The sequence below is a fragment of the Salvia hispanica genome, chromosome 1 (assembly GCF_029641045.1).
Source record: "Salvia hispanica isolate PSC_SH4W2 chromosome 1, Shi_PSC_v1, whole genome shotgun sequence".
Taxonomy (NCBI): Eukaryota; Viridiplantae; Streptophyta; class Magnoliopsida; order Lamiales; family Lamiaceae; genus Salvia; species Salvia hispanica.
In genome coordinates, this window is record NC_142692.1 from 29,587,059 (window position 1) to 29,604,829 (window position 17,771).

The following is a 17,771-nucleotide window of genomic DNA, read 5'->3' on the forward strand; positions in this document are numbered from 1 at the left end:
GTCATTTCTCTTTTTAGTAAAAATCACATTTCTTTTCACTTACTTTTCTCCCTCTTTTATTTTATTCTTTCTATTTTTTCCTCTTTCCTTACTTAATTTTTTTTATTTAATACATTACACACTTTTTTTCTTAATCTTCGTGTCGGAAACAAATGTCTCAACTACTATGAAACGGAGGAAGTATATGAGTATATGTAAGGTGGTGAGGAAATATTTGGTACAAGGAAAAGACAAGAAAATGAAAAATTGTCAACTTTCCTCTGTAAGAATTGAATAGCTCCAAATTAAAGCAGCGTGACAATGACGCTGCGCTTTCACTTAGTAGAAGCGTTTTGAGTATAAATATGTGTAATGATTGCAACAGAGCGAGAAGAAGAAGTATGGCGAGCAACGAAATTCCGGCGACGGACTACAAAATAGTTATGGCATTTCTGGAAGAATGGGGGCTTTTCACCCCACTCAAACCAGAATACAACGTCAAGGGCGCTTACTCCAAAGTTGTAGGCGGAGCTCTCAAACTCAGCTCCCTTCACAAGGCCAAAATCTCCTGCATTCTCACTGCTAAACCCCCCGTTCTGGTATACCCAATCTAATCTCTTTTTTTAGATCAAATTGAAATTGGCTGCATGTTTTCATTCTTTGTATATATTTCTCTGTGTAATTTTTTTATTTCTCAGATCTGATTCGGAATGTATATGTTGATGTTGCCTAATGTAACTTGAAATTGCAATAGAATTCACCACCTTTAAAATTGGATCCTAGCTGCTGTTGAAATTGATGGGAGAATTTGATTTGATATGTAGAATGGAGTTGGAAGGCTGCATGGTCTTACAGTAGCATCAGTGGCAGAGAGGGTTGCTATTGCTTGTGCTAAGACAGTAGTTGGGACAGATGAGGATCTCTTCCTTGGAGAGCTTAGCATCTCTTATCTCTCTTCAGCTCCGCGTAATGTGAGTTTCCACATTTTAATTAATTCAACAGCTTTGAGAATTAAGTAATTTAATTTGTGCCACACTGACAGGCACAAGTGATTGTGGAGGCGTCTCTGGTAAGCAGCCACAATAAGCGGACAATAGTTGAGGTTAGTTTCCGGGCAGAGGAAACGGGGCGACTGCTCTACTTGAGTCGCGCTACATTTTACAGCCTGCACCTTTCTAGTCGTTTGTGAATTGTTTTAAGAAATTGTTTGCCTTTATTAAAAAAAGTGGGTAAAAAAAATTAGTAGAATGATTGTGAGTAGAATGAGTTAGTACAACGTGAGTAGTCGGCCGACTGGCTCAAAACTATTCAAATAATATGCCATTGCCATTTCTATTTCTATTTCTTTTTCTATTACAATTGGTATTGAAATGTGTTTTATCATGAGTTTTTTTTATTCCCTGTAGGCCCTATTGATAGGAATTGATTTCTTTTTCTGTTTTTTGGTTTGACTTCACCGATTTCTTTCTTAAAATCAATTGATTACTATGATATACTCCGTAGTTCATTAAATTTATGTTAGTAGTTTAAGTTATCTTTTTACATCAAGGAGTACTACTTATTGTTATTTTTGTTTCCTATGTTAATATCTTTGCTCAAATCCTTCAAGGTTCATCTTGAAGGGGTTGGTTTTTTTTTTATCGGATTAGACCAACCGCTCTCTATCCGATTAACTCAAATTTAGACCCTCGATATACTCTTGGGACAATTATTTTTCAGTTTTCGTCTATGGATATATTGTTAGGTCAATTAAATTTAGCATTCAGTGGATAATCCGCTCTGATCCTATGAAGTAATTCGTAGGTTCTACCCAAAAACCAAATAATCACATGAAGAGTAGTCATTAGACTTATTCTATAATGATTTTAGTTTTCTCATTACACCACGTAAAATAATATTATGCCCATTTTGTTTCATTTGCTCACACCTACTAAGATTTTGGTTTAAAATGGTTCCTAAAGTTATTCTGAAAAAACGAATTTTAAAGAAAAAATTATTTGAATCAAACTGAATTATTTGTGAAATATCCAATCCTAAAATTTTAGAATCAATTTCAAACAATTTACTAGTATGTGTAAATGTGAAAAACTCAGAGAAGTCCAAATACCTTATATTTTATTTTATCACATTAGTTAAAAAAATTAATTTTAATTGTGGATTGGTTGAATTTTAAAATATACCGTTGGTCGTATAGAAAGAAAAAGAAAATCAATCTAATGCCAACCAAATTTTAGATTCAAATTAAACTCAATTTGAATAGATTGGGCCCTATTATTAGTTATGAGTGACTGGGTCATTTAATCGAGGGCGAATGAAGTTGTTAGTCATTTATAAATCTAAATGCTCATTTAGTACTCTATATCAGTAGTGGGTAAATATAGTCCTAAGAGCACTCCCAATGGAGGTGGCGAATTCTCGGCGATAAATCGCCGATTATCGCCGAATTATCGCCGGCCATTGTGGCGAAGTCGGCGATAATTCGGCGATAATGTTACCGTTGCTTCGCCGAGTGGCGATTTATCGCCGGATTATCGCCGAGCGATCGCCGGCCACTGTGGGCGACGCTCGGCGATAATCGGCGATTTTTAAAATTTTTTTTTTTTTTTTTGGCCGAACGGCTATTTTATCCCACCCCTATAAATATTTCATCCTCTTCCTCCATTCATCACCCACAAACTTCATTCACACAAATTTTCAATCTTTTTTCTCTCCATCTTTATTAAATGAGTTCTGATTCATCGTCTCGTGCTCAGTCCGACGAGGAAATATCACATTCTTCTTCCGAAGAAGAGGTACCTCCCGCTCCCACCGGATGGGATGTAGCGGGTTTCGCCAACAACCCAATCAACAACTATATCTCCCGCTGCATACAAAGCGAGATCGCTCGAATGCAGCAGCCACCCCCCCAACGGCCAATCCGCCGGCGGCGCCGATACATCCCTCGCAACCACACTGGTGCGCACGATCGGCTGTTCGCCGATTATTTCGCGGAGGAACCACGTTATCCGGCAGATGTATTTCGTCGCCGGTTCAGAATGCGCCGCTCCCTCTTCCTGCGCATTGTTAATGCGTTGTCCGCGCGTTACCCCGAGTTCCGGCTCCAGCGAGACGCAGCAGGGAAGCCCGGACTATCGCCCCTACAGAAATGCACTGTTGCCATCCGGCAGTTGGCATATGGAGGGTCCGCCGACATGTTCGATGAGTATCTGCAATGCGGCGAGACGACTGGCAACGAGTGCCTGAAGAATTTCTGTCAGGGCGTGCGAGAGATATTTGGGGAGCACTACCTTCGCTCGCCGGACGCAGCTGACTGCCAGTTCCTACTGGATTGGCACTGGAGGACCCACGGCTTTCCGGGGATGCTCGGCAGCATCGACTGTATGCACTGGCAGTGGAAGAACTGCCCAACCGCGTGGCGAGGCCAGTTTACTACCGGCTACAAAGGTACGCATCCCACCATCATTCTTGAAGCCGTTGCCGACCAACGGCTTTGGATTTGGCATGCTTATTTTGGTATAGCCGGGTCGAACAACGACCTAAATGTTCTCAATTCCTCGCCCCTTTTCAACGAGCGGATCAACGGATTAGGCCCCTCCATCGAATTCACGGCCAATGGCAATGTGCATAACATGGGGTACTACCTGGCTGACGGCATCTATCCGCAATGGCCCGTGTTTCTGAAGACGATCAGATGCCCACTCGGAGATAGAAGAAGGTATTTTGCCCGAGCGCAAGAGTCTGCGCGCAAGGATGTGGAGAGGGCATTTGGGGTGCTCCAATCGCGATTTGCACTGGTAAAGGGTCCGACGCGCTTTTTCTACCAGGGGGATATTGCCGATATCATGTATGCGTGCATCATCATGCATAACATGATCATCGAAGATGAACACGAAGGCGTCCTCGACGTCACCAACGACCCAAGTGTTGCATCATCGAGTCACGGTGTCTCAACCGAGTCCGCCCGCCAGGGTGTACCGCACAACGAACATGAACGGTTCCAGGCGTTCATGGACATACACCAGAAGGAGGCCCATCAAGCACTACAACACGATATCATCGAAGAATTGTGGGCAAATAGAAACCGCGCCCACCGCCCTTGAATTTTTTTTTCTTTGAATTTTTTTTTTGATTTTTTATTTCCATTCGTGTACTTTTTTTTTTTTTAATTTTCTTCGTTGTAATGTGTACCCGTGTTTAATACAACGAACTTTATTACTATTTATTTGATTTATCTTTATAAATTAAATAAGCTAGCTTTATTATATATAAAAATAAAACAATTAAATTAGTGATGATGTAAAAATGAAATGTTGAGTTAGGGAGAAATAAGGGAGAAATAAGGGAGAAACCATTGTAGGGGTTGGCTAAAAACTGGGGATAAAATGTGATGCTGATGTGGCGCTGATGTGGCAGGAGTTAGGGAGAAATAAGGGAGAAATAAGGGAACTCCATTGGGAGTGCTCTAATTAACAAGAAATGTAAAGCTATTTTCATAATAAGAAAAAATGAAACGAGCAGAATAGGCCAATAGTGCATAGGTTGAAAGTGGTTGGTTGGAAATTGGAATTGAGAGAGAGAGAGAGCGAGGGAGAGAATGAGCACAATAAAAGAATCTCCGGCGGTGGCAGCTGCCTCAGTCTCTAGTGATGTACCAACAGAATACTCCGAAGCAATCGCTGAATTTTTGAAGCGTATGGGAGTCGCTCAAACAATCAAACCACAGCACAACGTTGACGACTCTTTCTCCTACCTTATAGGAGGAGGACTTAAGGTCACTTCTATCCAAAGGGGAAAAATCTCCTGCTTTCTCCATGTCAAAGCTCCAATTTTGGTAATCCTTTCCGCCGATTTCTCTCAATCTATTGGTATAGTTTATTGATCGATTCTCGGATTTTCTGTATCTTTATCTCTGCGGGTCTCCAAATTCTAGGTTAATTGGGAAATTGGGGAAAAACTAGTAATTCGGATGAAATGTTAGGTACATATTAGGTTTTAGTTTTCCTCCGATGCTTTTGGAGAGGGAATGAATTTACTTGATCTTGTAAATTTTACCATCATTTTTGCTGATAAATTAGTTTTTCTAACCTCATCAGTAAAGGGCTGGGTAATTAACGCATCTGCTAAACGAGATGGTTGCTAGTATTTAACACGATTGTGATTGACTAGTTAAGAGCTACTATGAGCTAGATATGGTTACTTAGAATTTAGAAATGATCATCGCCCAGCTCATGTAATATGGAATTCTCAGCTAATAAATTAGGCAGCCTGGCTTCTGTAAGTAATTTGTTGGTTATCTGTAAGCTAATTTCTTGAAATTCATCATTCTAGCTTGTTTTCTTTTCATGAATGTGGATTGTTTTGAGTTAATTTTTGTGATTTTGTCCCACTTGACTGAACTATTCTGGTTGGACGCATAGAATGCATATGGTGGAATGCATGGAGGTGCAGTTGGGGCTGTTGCTGAGAGGGTTGCCATTGCTTGTGCTAGAACAGTCGTTGGAGACGACAAAGATCTCTTCCTTGGAGAACTTGGCCTCTCATATCTCTCTGCTGCTCCACATAATGTGAGTTCTTAAGGATATAAACACGGATGCTCATTTTACTCGACACTAGTTTTTGAAATATGTTGGCACTGAAAGGTGTGGAAAGGATAAAAAGATGATAGTACTTTTTTAGTCTTCTACGTGGCTATTCAGTTTATTAGATAAAATAATCATGAGATGTAGTCTAGGATTGAGTTGTGAGATTATTTTAGTTGGAGAGTGTAGCTATGACTAATTATCACATGATTATCCATTTAGGATTGTGTTGTGAGATTCAATCCCATGAACACGTATTTCTCTCCATGTTCTTGTAGTTGACTTTACCTGCAATTGCAACTGTATCTCATTTCCGTTTGAGTGAATGTGAACATTACACACCAAGATTCGTCTAAGAGTGGTGAAACTATTAGGTGACTTCCACCACAGGAACCTCCAGTAGTTTGAAGTCTCTCTCACAATAAGCATCTTTAACATAATTGGATCTGTCTTCTTCAGCTGACTCGTGACTCATGTCACAGGCTGAAGTAATCATTGATGCGAATGTAGTGAGGACCGGGAGAAACGTAACAGTGGTTGCAGTTAATTTCCGCCTAAAGGAATCAGGGCGGCTGGCATTCTTGACTCGGGCCACATTCTACAATATGCCCATGTCGAGTTTGTGAGATTATTATTCCCATACTCTACTTAATGGGGCATTGTTAATGTAGTATACATTCGATTAGACATACTAGCAAAGCGGAAGGGGTATGTGTTTATAGTACTTTGTTTGATGGAACACAACCATGGTTTATTTTATGATCCATGCTCAAGAATTTTCATATCTCTGACCTGCTTTTGAACATGCTTCTATGATGGAGTAGTATTTAAATGATATTCATTTAGTATTTAAACTTGTTTTCCAATTATATGGTGTGTAAACTACGTTTCTATTTTTAAGTTGGTTTTTTCTCGTAATCTTGGAAGTTGAATGCATATATATGATAGCTAAAGTGCATGTCATGGAATCGATATCTTTTTATGAAATTATAGAATGTAATAGAAAATGTGAGATATTACACAATAAAATACCTCTTGCAAATGTTTAAATCGGCATTTATTTATATGATGTATACTAATAACACTTCCTCCACTTCGGATCATTCTATAACCTCCATGCCCACAATTTCTACAATATATCTCACATACATTTATTTGCAACGTTTCAAAGCTTGTGTTAAAATTGCAAAAGTAGTGCATTTAAACTCTCTTACATATATTTCAAGCAAGAAAGTAAATGCTTTGAAGGCTTCAAATTTTCATTTTCAGTTCCACATACGTACTACAACCAGAACTCAATTTCCAGAATAAATTGAAGTGGTAGAAAGATAATATACTTCTCTAAGATTAATCAAGCTATGCATATATTCAAACAATCATAAGATAATCTTTGCCGGAAACCCTTTTATTCCGGTCCCAAGTTGATCCGGTTGCAAAATTCACAAATCTACAACGAAATAAGACCCCAAAACTCGATCTAAAGATACAAGTGCAAGTTGTTGAGACTTCCTTCTTTAAGACCACATAAAATTTACAGTCTCTCTGCTGACAAAATTTCATGGAAATATTGCGTTGACGAATGCCTCAGCATCAAATGGTTGGAGATCTTCCACGCCTTCTCCGACACCAACAAACTTCACAGGTATTCCGAGTTCATCAACTACACTCACCTATGAGCCCAATACATTAAACAAATGAACATCAGCTTACGTTACTAGTGACTTGGACAAAACGTACAAGAATTTCATTCAAAAGAATGCAAACCTAACATCTTTGAAAAACTTACCACACAGCCACCCCTTGCTGAGCCATCAAGTTTGGTCAAAATCAAACCAGTAATTCCCACAACCTGGCATTCAAGTGTTTGGCGAAATAAGCTCTTGTGATATTACATCTTAAACATCGATCTTATACGTTGCTGAGGTTTATATGTTGTCTAAAGTAAGTGTAGCCAAACACAAATCAATCAGAAAAATGCCCACTAGTAAAGGGAAATGTATTACGTCGTTGAATTCTCTTGCTTGTGGAAGCATGTTCAAACCAGTTGTTCCGTCCAGCACTTGCAGGATTTCCTGCCAAAATCGAGAAATCACGGTTATAACATATTTTTTGCATCACAAAAGTCTCAAGGGCTAAATAAAGTGGAGAGTGCTAACATTGGGTGCACCGGGAACAACTTTTCCAATAGCTTTCTTGCACGCGATCAATTCTTCCATAAGGCTGTAATTAGTGTGCAAACCTGTCAATTACGGATAAGCAATATCATCTTAATAAGAGCTTCGCACCAAGTGTGGGGCATCAAGTGAAATTAGGCAATCAAACTTACGTCCAGAGGTGTCGCACAGAACAAGGTCGTAACCTTCTAGTTTACCCCGTTTAACAGCCTGCGAAAGAACTACTCATGAAAACTTCAAGATCATGTGTTGGAATAGACCACTGCATTGGTAAATTTCAACTGTAGACAGGCACTCGATTACCTGTAGCTGCCTTTGCATTTTCATTTCCAGCTACGACGATCTCACAACCCGTTCTTTGAGCCCATATCTCCAATTGATCGCTTGCAGCTGCTCTAAATGTGTCTCCTGCAGCCAACAATACCTGCCATTTTTTAAAAGTACCCGATGGAATGAGAGATAATATTTATCCAAGTTTGAATATGATTAAGTAGCACATACGACTAGCTCAATGCATTTTTCTACAAAAAAATTCCTCGAAGAGAAAACAACTAAGGCGTCTTAGAAGCATACTCGGTACTCCATCACATGAATTATACGCACATATGGAGTCGCTTCAAAAATCCACAGTTATTGACCAAAGGATTTGATGACATTACAAGTTATTGATCTGATAGTAACAAGAAAATTATCAACTCACTTTGGTCCCTTCATTTTTAAATCTATTGGCCAGCTTTCCTGCATCAAGAAAACAATCGAAGCTCGATATTATTTATCAATGTCGTCAGACAAACAACAGACTTACAATGGATAGCACCATAAAAGTTATACAGAAGTCATTCTAGAACGACGAAAATAGCACACCATAGACACAAGGGTGCCCCATCGATATTAAGCAACTCAGTGGCTAGTCATTTAACATAGAAAAACGGGGCAAGAAATTCTCCCGGCCACCAACCAACAAGCACAAACAGGATAATTGACTACGACTGTGGTCACAAACTAACCATCAAGATTTAATCCTAACTCCATGTGCAAATCGGGGAAAAGGAGGAATGCATTTTGAAAGCATAAAAATTGTTTTCACAGCATGAACATGATATTTTGATAAAACTTACCAAGAGATGTAGTTTTACCACCTCCATTGACACCAACTATCATGACAACAGCTGGTTTCCTAATTAAAATCATATGTTAGCCACCATATCAGAGTTTCAGTATGAGCATTGTTATTTGAACTAACGTCTGACCTGAAGCCCAACTTCAACTCGGTTTTAAGTCCCTTTGCCGTCAACAAATTCAATATACTCTTCTTTAAAGCATCCTAGAAATCACAGAGGCAAGTCTACTTAATGTGAATGCATTGAGAAACATAACATTACTGATCATTCTGACTAATGTGAATATAAATCTGGAAAATGATTACTTTGATTTCTGGCCCCGACTTGAGCTTGCCAGCGTATATATCGTCCCTTAAGCTATCAACGATCTTTACAGTAATCCGGGGTCCAAAATCAGCCACTAACAACACCTACACCTCAAAACAGGAAAGATGACAATTTTCCATACATCCACATTTAGAAATCTGAAAATGTGCAGAAATCACATTTTCTACATGAAAACAAATGCTCATTCAAGTATAGATAGATAGATAGATAACTACCCCAAACTAATGCAGCTAATTAGAAAGAGCAAGGAATATTGGTAATTTCAAAATCATAATGTTAACAAAATTGGGGGTGCTTGAATTAAGAAGAAAGGTAGAATCTTGGACCTCTTCGAGTTCATCTAAAACCCTGTCGGTGTCGGAGAGATTCCAGTAGAGCAGAAGCTCATCAACAACAGCTAAATTGTCTCTAGTTTTAGAGAAGCCAGAAAAGACTTTCTCGACATCGCTCTTGGCTTTTTCTTTGATTAAGCGGCCGAGTTTGGTGAAGAAGCCGGCGTCTCCCGCGGAGCACTTGAAGCGGGAGGCTCTGGAAGAGAAAGCATATTGGTGGTCGGATGGAAAGTGGAGGAGAGTGGCGGAGGAAGTGGCCCGAGGCGGCGGCAGCAGCGGTTTCGAGGGGAGGGGCGAGAGCCCAGACGGAGATGACATTCTTGATTTCTGGCTTGTTGATGAGACCAGACTGGATAGAGTTACAACTTCACCATCATACGTCGCCGTATGCTCTTTCAAATGAAATACACCCAAGAAATATGACTAAGGCTATGCATATTTAATTTAATTTATCAATTAGATATGACTGTGGGTGTTAAGTGAGAAAATGTTTATATTTAGTTGCTTTTCATGAACTATATAGGCGTGTTTTGTGTCTATTACTCAAGAATGGTAAGAAAATTTTCATGATTAATCAAATACTATTATTTAAGTTTAATTTCAGGGTTTTAAATCATTTTGTTGATTGATAAAACAATCTTATCCCCAATTTGATTAATAAATCTATTTATGCAAGCTTAGTTTCTACAATAAGTTTAATCGAATTGAAATTTAACTTCCAACTTGTTATATTTATTTAAACGAATCAACAAAGTAACTAGCACCAGTGGTCTAGTGGTAGAATAGTACCCTGCCACGGTACAGACCCGGGTTCGATTCCCGGCTGGTGCAGATAAATTTATTTTTCGTTCAAAAAGTTTTTTTTAGCTTTTCACAAACCTACAATTTATATTAATTGACAATGATTTAGTTATCAGTAGAGGGTCACCTATTTATTTATTTTATTTTTTGTAAAATCTCGTCCATGACAATATATGTGGTTAATAATATGTTATAGGTTTGTGATATAGTAATTACGATTTTTTAAAATCACAATGTGTTATATACTTTGTTTATTAAATTTAGATACAATCAAAGAAGTATGAAATGGGAAACGGTTTGTGTAATAGTCCCAACTCGTAGCATTTCCATTAATAACATAATATTATATGCAATTAAAAAACATGATCGTAATCTCTTTTAAGTATATTCTCAAATTATGTTATTATCGTGATTTTTTTTTATATAATCCGGTGGTAATGCTATTTAGAAAGTTATAAATATAATCTCATTCTCTCTCAATACATATATTGAATGTAACTCGATGTCATGCAGAATTTGACGGTTAATAGTAGTATATTATAGTGAAAATTATTCAATTATAATATTGTAAATAATCAAATATGAACAAAATAATATTATAATAGTATTTGTTATTTGACCAAGATAAAGCCCAACATACAATTTTAATTTGAGTTGAGTGTAGACTCGTACAATATATGAGTCCATTAGTTTAATTGTAAACAAGTCATGTTTTAATTCATCAATGAGGTTTGTAAAAGACATACTCCCTCCGTCCCATATAATTTAGGACACTTTGACCCGGCACGAGTTTTAAAGAAATCTAATGGAAAGTGAGTTGAAAAAGTTAGTGGGATGTGGATCCTACTTTTAAAGTATTAGTTTTATAATAAAATGTGAGTATGAATGAGTTAGTGGAATATGGGGTCACTACCAAAAATGATAAAAGTGAAGTGTGTCAAATTATGTGGGACGGAGGGAGTAATAGTAAGTGGAAATATTTGAGATATTTAAAATAAATAATACTCCATATAAAACATCAATAAAATTAATTATAAAAATACATAAAAGTAATATATGTAAAGTAATAAACCTTTAGATTTCATAAATAATATTCATAAAATTCAAATATAAAAATATCACTTGTCATTTCTCAAACTTACATTTTACTACCATTTCAGTACATATTACTTTTTTTTTTTTTTTCTATTTTTAAGGAGTTTTAAAAGGAAAATGTAGGTACTGAGAAATCAACAGGCTTAGAATATAGAGAATAATGGCGCCTAAGAGCACTCCCAATGGAGTTCCCTTATTTCTCCCTTATTTCTCCCTAACTCCTGCCACATCAGCGCCACATCAGCATCACATTTTATCCCCAGTTTTTAGCCAACCCCTACAATGGTTTCTCCCTTATTTCTCCCTTATTTCTCCCTAACTCAACATTTCATTTTTACATCATCACTAATTTAATTGTTTTATTTTTATATATAATAAAGCTAGCTTATTTAATTTATAAAGATAAATCAAATAAATAGTAATAAAGTTCGTTGTATTAAACACGGGTACACATTACAACGAAGAAAATTAAAAAAAAAAAAAGTACACGAATGGAAATAAAAAATCAAAAAAAAAATTCAAAGAAAAAAAAATTCAAGGGCGGTGGGCGCGGTTTCTATTTGCCCACAATTCTTCGATGATATCGTGTTGTAGTGCTTGATGGGCCTCCTTCTGGTGTATGTCCATGAACGCCTGGAACCGTTCATGTTCGTTGTGCGGTACACCCTGGCGGGCGGACTCGGTTGAGACACCGTGACTCGATGATGCAACACTTGGGTCGTTGGTGACGTCGAGGACGCCTTCGTGTTCATCTTCGATGATCATGTTATGCATGATGATGCACGCATACATGATATCGGCAATATCCCCCTGGTAGAAAAAGCGCGTCGGACCCTTTACCAGTGCAAATCGCGATTGGAGCACCCCAAATGCCCTCTCCACATCCTTGCGCGCAGACTCTTGCGCTCGGGCAAAATACCTTCTTCTATCTCCGAGTGGGCATCTGATCGTCTTCAGAAACACGGGCCATTGCGGATAGATGCCGTCAGCCAGGTAGTACCCCATGTTATGCACATTGCCATTGGCCGTGAATTCGATGGAGGGGCCTAATCCGTTGATCCGCTCGTTGAAAAGGGGCGAGGAATTGAGAACATTTAGGTCGTTGTTCGACCCGGCTATACCAAAATAAGCATGCCAAATCCAAAGCCGTTGGTCGGCAACGGCTTCAAGAATGATGGTGGGATGCGTACCTTTGTAGCCGGTAGTAAACTGGCCTCGCCACGCGGTTGGGCAGTTCTTCCACTGCCAGTGCATACAGTCGATGCTGCCGAGCATCCCCGGAAAGCCGTGGGTCCTCCAGTGCCAATCCAGTAGGAACTGGCAGTCAGCTGCGTCCGGCGAGCGAAGGTAGTGCTCCCCAAATATCTCTCGCACGCCCTGACAGAAATTCTTCAGGCACTCGTTGCCAGTCGTCTCGCCGCATTGCAGATACTCATCGAACATGTCGGCGGACCCTCCATATGCCAACTGCCGGATGGCAACAGTGCATTTCTGTAGGGGCGATAGTCCGGGCTTCCCTGCTGCGTCTCGCTGGAGCCGGAACTCGGGGTAACGCGCGGACAACGCATTAACAATGCGCAGGAAGAGGGAGCGGCGCATTCTGAACCGGCGACGAAATACATCTGCCGGATAACGTGGTTCCTCCGCGAAATAATCGGCGAACAGCCGATCGTGCGCACCAGTGTGGTTGCGAGGGATGTATCGGCGCCGCCGGCGGATTGGCCGTTGGGGGGGTGGCTGCTGCATTCGAGCGATCTCGCTTTGTATGCAGCGGGAGATATAGTTGTTGATTGGGTTGTTGGCGAAACCCGCTACATCCCATCCGGTGGGAGCGGGAGGTACCTCTTCTTCGGAAGAAGAATGTGATATTTCCTCGTCGGACTGAGCACGAGACGATGAATCAGAACTCATTTAATAAAGATGGAGAGAAAAAAGATTGAAAATTTGTGTGACTGAAGTTTGTGGGTGATGAATGGAGGAAGAGGATGAAATATTTATAGGGGTGGGATAAAATAGCCGTTCGGCCAAAAAAAAAAAAAAAAATTTTAAAAATCGCCGATTATCGCCGAGCGTCGCCCACAGTGGCCGGCGATCGCTCGGCGATAATCCGGCGATAAATCGCCACTCGGCGAAGCAACGGTAACATTATCGCCGAATTATCGCCGACTTCGCCACAATGGCCGGCGATAATTCGGCGATAATCGGCGATTTATCGCCGAGAATTCGCCACCTCCATTGGGAGTGCTCTAAGGATTTACATAAAATCACCGAATGACGTCGGCGTAAATACATGGTTGTCCTCTTACAAAACACTCGTGAGAAACCAAAAAACTGGCACTTCTTGTAGCTCACATTTATAAAATTTGGAATGGAAACAAAATGTTTCAACATTACAACATCAGTTTTGTATATTTAACAAGAAAGGGCTATGCATATATATAGTAGGTATATTCCATATACGGGAAGCTTCCGCCTCGCGACGCATCAACGGTCGGGGCAGGGACGAGACCACACACCAGCATCCAGGCTGCAATGTAGAATAATAATGCCCAGAGCGATGTGGTTCAATGATCATGCTTCTTCACTACCACTCAAATTGCCATTTTTGAGTATGTTGAACTTGCAAAGAGGGCATGTAGAGTTCATGTACAGCCACTTGTCTATACAAGCTGCGTGAAAATGGTGGGCACAAGGGAGCTCCCGCAGTTCAGTTCCATCATCGTAAGCACAGAGGCAAATGCAGCATTCCTGCAATCCCAATGCAAGATTAGTCATAATCAGTTGTATTCTAATTTAATGTAGAATATAAAAGGCAAATCTCAATCACCCCTAAATATATGCTGAGGTAAATACTGGTGAGTGGTGACCAACAGCAACTACTGTACAGACACATAAAACTATGCTTAAGTGGACTTATGCCATGATATGATAGGAGATATCTCGTCGCTCTGGATTGAAAAAGTAACAATACAGAAAGTATAAACAGTATAGGTGGACATACAGCATCGTCCAGAGGAAGGGCATGCTCTATGGGTGAGTCAGTGTCACATTCTGTCATTATTCCACCAAATGATCCTTGAATTTCACCACTTTGCTTCTCAAAATCATCGATTCTACGAAATAAGTATTTAGGTAGTCTCTCAATGTCATCCTTAGTAGCTCCTTCCTGTAACACAAACAAGAAGAACACACACTTTATGGCATAAACTGACATCACTGAAGTCCCACACAATTCTTTGTTGGTTTAAATTCAAGTCCGGCCATCACAACTACAGAAGCGGAACATTTCAAAGTTACATGATCACAATTAGCAACGGCATAAAAAGTAACAAAAAGTACTAGACACGTCAATGACAGAAAGAACATCCTTAAGAAGCAGCTGCTGCACTGCCTATCCTAGCCTAGCCAGCCATTGCAAACTACGTCATGGCCATGTGGCTGATTTTACACAAGGCTATGAAATTAATTTTTGATGTCTAATACAATAGCAGATATAACATTCCCTTCATTTGTCAGTGCAGAACTAACAAGCACTAAAAGTAAAAAGTCATTTGATATCGAGATGATAGTAACTGGGAAATTAAGAGGGGCCACAAAATATCTACAGGCTTGATTAGAAGGACAATTTCCAGACAGTCCCAAACTTCAAATATTCCACCTCCCTTTTTCTTTATGTTGATTTTGGGATTTCACCCTAGATTAGTACTGCCTGCACTTGCAAGCCATTCAGGTACACGGATAGCATACTGTTACTGCACCTCGTAACAGTAGGTAAATTATCCTTCCCAACTTATTCAGAAAATTTGGCGTCATTAACATCATAAAAAATACCACACAGCATATTAACAGGCCACTCAAGTTAATGAGGAAAGTTCCTTCAGTTTGTTAAGCTGGTCAGGTCAAATCCTTAATTACAAGAAAGAGCAAAATCTGTTTAAAAATGGCAAAACTTAACTGATTGCGGCAACTAAAAGATACTAGCATGTAACCTACCTGGTCCGCAACAGCATATAAGATAGCAATGATACAAGGTAGACAGCAGCAAACAGCAAGTCCAATAACACACGCTACAGCAACACAAATGACAACAAAAAACACATCTACAGCCAAAAATGTTATGCACAGCCTGCATGGGAAAAAAATGAGAGTTTGTAAATACTGGACATAAGCAAAACTGAAATAGCTTCAGTGCATAGACAAACCAGTAAAGCTGAGGTGCTTCACTAGTCAGACGTTGGCCACCAGCAGAAACCCAGTAGAAACCAATTATCCACCAAATGAATGAAAACATAGTATTTGCAGACTCCAGATGTTTAGCAACGCTGCCAAGAAAAATATCAGCAAGTTAACATTTTAATCATACAAGTCACTTAATTTGGATAATAAGGAGCATAAACGGTCAATGGAAAGCTTCTTGGATAATATTTACACAATCAGAAAAAAGGTGAAGGACATCAAGCTGCTAGTACCAGTAAATAATGTAGTAATCAATAACCACTTGGCATTCTGAGGCCATTGACTCAAATTAATTCTCTCCCTACTGCATTCCTTCCAACTAATTCAGGTGGATATAATAAATAAGTATTTGGTATACTATGGCCGTTGACTCAAATTAATTCAATAATTTGCTAGATTACTTACAACTAATTCAATCAACAGAGAAGTTGCAATCACTCAGCACCTTGCAAGCAAACTTCTCTTGGTTCATCAAGCACCAACAGTTCCTCAACTGAAAATTGAAACAAGTTCTACAAGACAAAATCTAAAGCCTAATTCACAAACCTTAGATACACAATTCAACTAACTATAGTTTTTTCAAGCACAATCATCACCAAATCATAAATAGAGCTCTTTCTAATTTGTGTTGCAAATTATTTCAATTTAGTCACAACATACTTAACTCTGTTAAAATAAGAACATTTTCCCTAAATCGAACATTTTTAGAAACCCTAAAAATGGATAGCACAAAATTAAACTATACCTAGATTCGTCATCACTTTGGCGGTGATCGGAAAAATAACCACCAGAATCCACATCATCACTCCCGGAGCTCGAATTGGAGTAATTCCTCACATGCCCTAATTGAGGTCCGTCGCCCCCTTCCAAATTCCGCTCCGAATACCTCTTCATATACTCCCAGCAAACACACACTGCGTGAAGAACGCACTGCAGCGCATAGCCCACAGTCCAGAGCCTCAGAGGCATCGAAGGCGTCTCGTTCCGGCTCATAATCAGCACCGAAATTGAGACGACAACGAAGGCGATGTTCCAAACGAGGTCTAAAATGACAATCGGCTTAGAGTAAGCCCAATCACTCTGCCGCTCCTCGATTTGATCAGCGGCCGCTTCTCGGACGCGAACGGAGGGCTCGCGCAAGGAGAGGCTCCGGCTGCTGGCGCGGCGGAGGAAGTTAGCGGCGCCGCGGAGGCTGGGTGCACGGCGGAGGAAGCGAGGGCGGCGGCGAGGGCGGAAGATCTGATCGGAAAGTAACGGCGTTGGATCGACGGCGGCGGGGGGCGGAGATTCGGCGCTAGACGACATCGTTTTCTTGGCCGGAGAGCGGGAGAGGGGTGCGACGGTGTTTGTTGATTGGAATTTTGTTACAACGTTGTAATGACGCTGGATTGATCGGACGGTCAGAGATGAAGATCTGATGCGAGTGTGTGAGAGATTTCGAGAATTTATTTTTTATCGGTTTGAATGTGGTTTTCTTGATTAGTGCTGATAAACTTTTAGTACTAACAAAATTAATTACAATAATATTAATTATCTAACTGATTTTTGGAACAACAAAAATCGGTTCCGGAAAAAAAACAGCATGATGCCATGATCTATTGGTGCTCAAAATTATTCACTATAATCATTCCTCCTCTATTTTTTATAAAAACATATTCAACAAAATTTTTGTTATTAAGGCCTAATTAAGTGGGACGAGGAGTACAAAAAAAAAAGTCAAGTCAAGTGATGTAGACATGACGGGATCGATTGAAAGTGAAAAGGATAAAATGGCTTATCCATGTTGCAATTACATGATTGGTCGAGCGCCAACTCATACCTATGGAATAATTAATTTATTCTACTGAATCAATAATGGCACGCAAAAAATCAAATATTGAACTCTACAATCCATTATTAACAAAAAGTTTATCAATATTATTCTATAAGTAAACAGAAACTATTTTCATTTTAATTCATTCTTTAAAATTATAAATTTTTTATTTTATTTTTTCTTTAAATAGGACTCATTCATCATAAATAATATCATATTTTATTTTCTCTTTTACTTTATCAATTGCGCATTAAAACACATACGGGGACCAGTTGTGTGCCTCTACAAATTAAAATTACATAATAATACAATCA

The 17,771-nt window shown here is 39.4% G+C and overlaps 4 protein-coding genes and 1 non-coding gene across 7 annotated transcripts; 3 read left to right on the top strand and 2 right to left on the bottom strand.

The window, feature by feature from the left end:
• Positions 1–356: 356 nt before the first annotated feature.
• Positions 357–1,320, top strand: LOC125218907 (uncharacterized). The gene is made up of 3 exons (XM_089063741.1): positions 357–578; positions 804–950; positions 1,022–1,320. The coding sequence occupies exons 1-3, from the start codon at positions 381–383 to the stop codon at positions 1,166–1,168; spliced, it is 492 nt and encodes a 163-aa protein (XP_088919867.1). The 5' UTR covers positions 357–380; the 3' UTR covers positions 1,169–1,320.
• Positions 1,321–4,467: 3,147 nt separating this feature from the next.
• On the top strand, positions 4,468–6,412 carry LOC125219340 (uncharacterized). Of its 3 annotated transcripts, none has more exons than XM_048121290.2 (3): positions 4,468–4,810; positions 5,397–5,543; positions 5,837–5,929. In XM_048121290.2, exons 1-3 carry the CDS (start codon positions 4,574–4,576, stop codon positions 5,912–5,914), a joined length of 462 nt encoding a protein of 153 aa, XP_047977247.1. In that variant the 5' UTR covers positions 4,468–4,573; the 3' UTR covers positions 5,915–5,929. The 3 variants fall into 3 exon arrangements, with proteins under 3 accessions (XP_047977247.1, XP_047977248.1, XP_047977246.1); XM_048121291.2 differs by lacking the exon at positions 5,837–5,929 and adding an exon at positions 5,933–6,059 and having other exon boundaries at positions 4,469–4,810; XM_048121289.2 differs by lacking the exon at positions 5,837–5,929 and adding an exon at positions 6,041–6,412 and having other exon boundaries at positions 4,473–4,810.
• Positions 6,413–6,870: 458 nt separating this feature from the next.
• Positions 6,871–9,921, bottom strand: CPFTSY (signal recognition particle receptor protein, chloroplast (FTSY)). Its single transcript, XM_048120126.2, has 11 exons — positions 9,507–9,921; positions 9,159–9,263; positions 8,983–9,056; positions 8,851–8,909; positions 8,433–8,470; positions 8,036–8,156; positions 7,885–7,953; positions 7,715–7,797; positions 7,562–7,630; positions 7,345–7,407; positions 6,871–7,228 (listed from the first exon to the last, which is right to left on the bottom strand). Exons 1-11 carry the CDS (start codon positions 9,828–9,830, stop codon positions 7,115–7,117), a joined length of 1,119 nt encoding a protein of 372 aa, XP_047976083.1. The 5' UTR covers positions 9,831–9,921; the 3' UTR covers positions 6,871–7,114.
• A 351-nt stretch (positions 9,922–10,272) lies between these two features.
• TRNAG-GCC (transfer RNA glycine (anticodon GCC)) lies at positions 10,273–10,343 on the top strand. The gene has a single exon. It is a non-coding gene; the product is annotated as a tRNA-Gly (tRNA).
• A 3,386-nt stretch (positions 10,344–13,729) lies between these two features.
• LOC125218621 (E3 ubiquitin-protein ligase At1g63170-like) lies at positions 13,730–17,197 on the bottom strand. Its single transcript, XM_048120333.2, has 5 exons — positions 16,390–17,197; positions 15,611–15,730; positions 15,402–15,534; positions 14,410–14,574; positions 13,730–14,156 (listed from the first exon to the last, which is right to left on the bottom strand). Exons 1-5 carry the CDS (start codon positions 16,947–16,949, stop codon positions 13,980–13,982), a joined length of 1,155 nt encoding a protein of 384 aa, XP_047976290.1. The 5' UTR covers positions 16,950–17,197; the 3' UTR covers positions 13,730–13,979.
• Positions 17,198–17,771: the final 574 nt, after the last annotated feature.

What these genes read in the sequence shown, in the direction of transcription:
- LOC125218907 (XM_089063741.1), top strand. Translation starts at nt 381, where the DNA reads ATGGCGAGCAACGAAATTCCGGCGACGGACTACAAAATAGTTATGGCA. An exon ending in CTGCTAAACCCCCCGTTCTG is followed by an intron (nt 579 to 803) that starts GTATACCCAATC and finishes TTTGATATGTAG; the next exon opens with AATGGAGTTGGAAGGCTGCA. An exon ending in TCTCTTCAGCTCCGCGTAAT is followed by an intron (nt 951 to 1,021) that starts GTGAGTTTCCAC and finishes CCACACTGACAG; the next exon opens with GCACAAGTGATTGTGGAGGC.
- LOC125219340 (XM_048121289.2), top strand. Translation starts at nt 4,574, where the DNA reads ATGAGCACAATAAAAGAATCTCCGGCGGTGGCAGCTGCCTCAGTCTCT. An exon ending in ATGTCAAAGCTCCAATTTTG is followed by an intron (nt 4,811 to 5,396) that starts GTAATCCTTTCC and finishes TTGGACGCATAG; the next exon opens with AATGCATATGGTGGAATGCA. An exon ending in TCTCTGCTGCTCCACATAAT is followed by an intron (nt 5,544 to 6,040) that starts GTGAGTTCTTAA and finishes CTCATGTCACAG; the next exon opens with GCTGAAGTAATCATTGATGC.
- CPFTSY (XM_048120126.2), bottom strand. Translation starts at nt 9,830, where the DNA reads ATGTCATCTCCGTCTGGGCTCTCGCCCCTCCCCTCGAAACCGCTGCTG. An exon ending in TTTTAGATGAACTCGAAGAG is followed by an intron (nt 9,264 to 9,506) that starts GTCCAAGATTCT and finishes TTTGAGGTGTAG; the next exon opens with GTGTTGTTAGTGGCTGATTT. An exon ending in TTGTTCCCGGTGCACCCAAT is followed by an intron (nt 7,631 to 7,714) that starts GTTAGCACTCTC and finishes CGATTTTGGCAG; the next exon opens with GAAATCCTGCAAGTGCTGGA.
- LOC125218621 (XM_048120333.2), bottom strand. Translation starts at nt 16,949, where the DNA reads ATGTCGTCTAGCGCCGAATCTCCGCCCCCCGCCGCCGTCGATCCAACG. An exon ending in TATATGCTGTTGCGGACCAG is followed by an intron (nt 14,575 to 15,401) that starts GTAGGTTACATG and finishes TTTGTGTTACAG; the next exon opens with GAAGGAGCTACTAAGGATGA. An exon ending in CCCTTCCTCTGGACGATGCT is followed by an intron (nt 14,157 to 14,409) that starts GTATGTCCACCT and finishes TTGGGATTGCAG; the next exon opens with GAATGCTGCATTTGCCTCTG.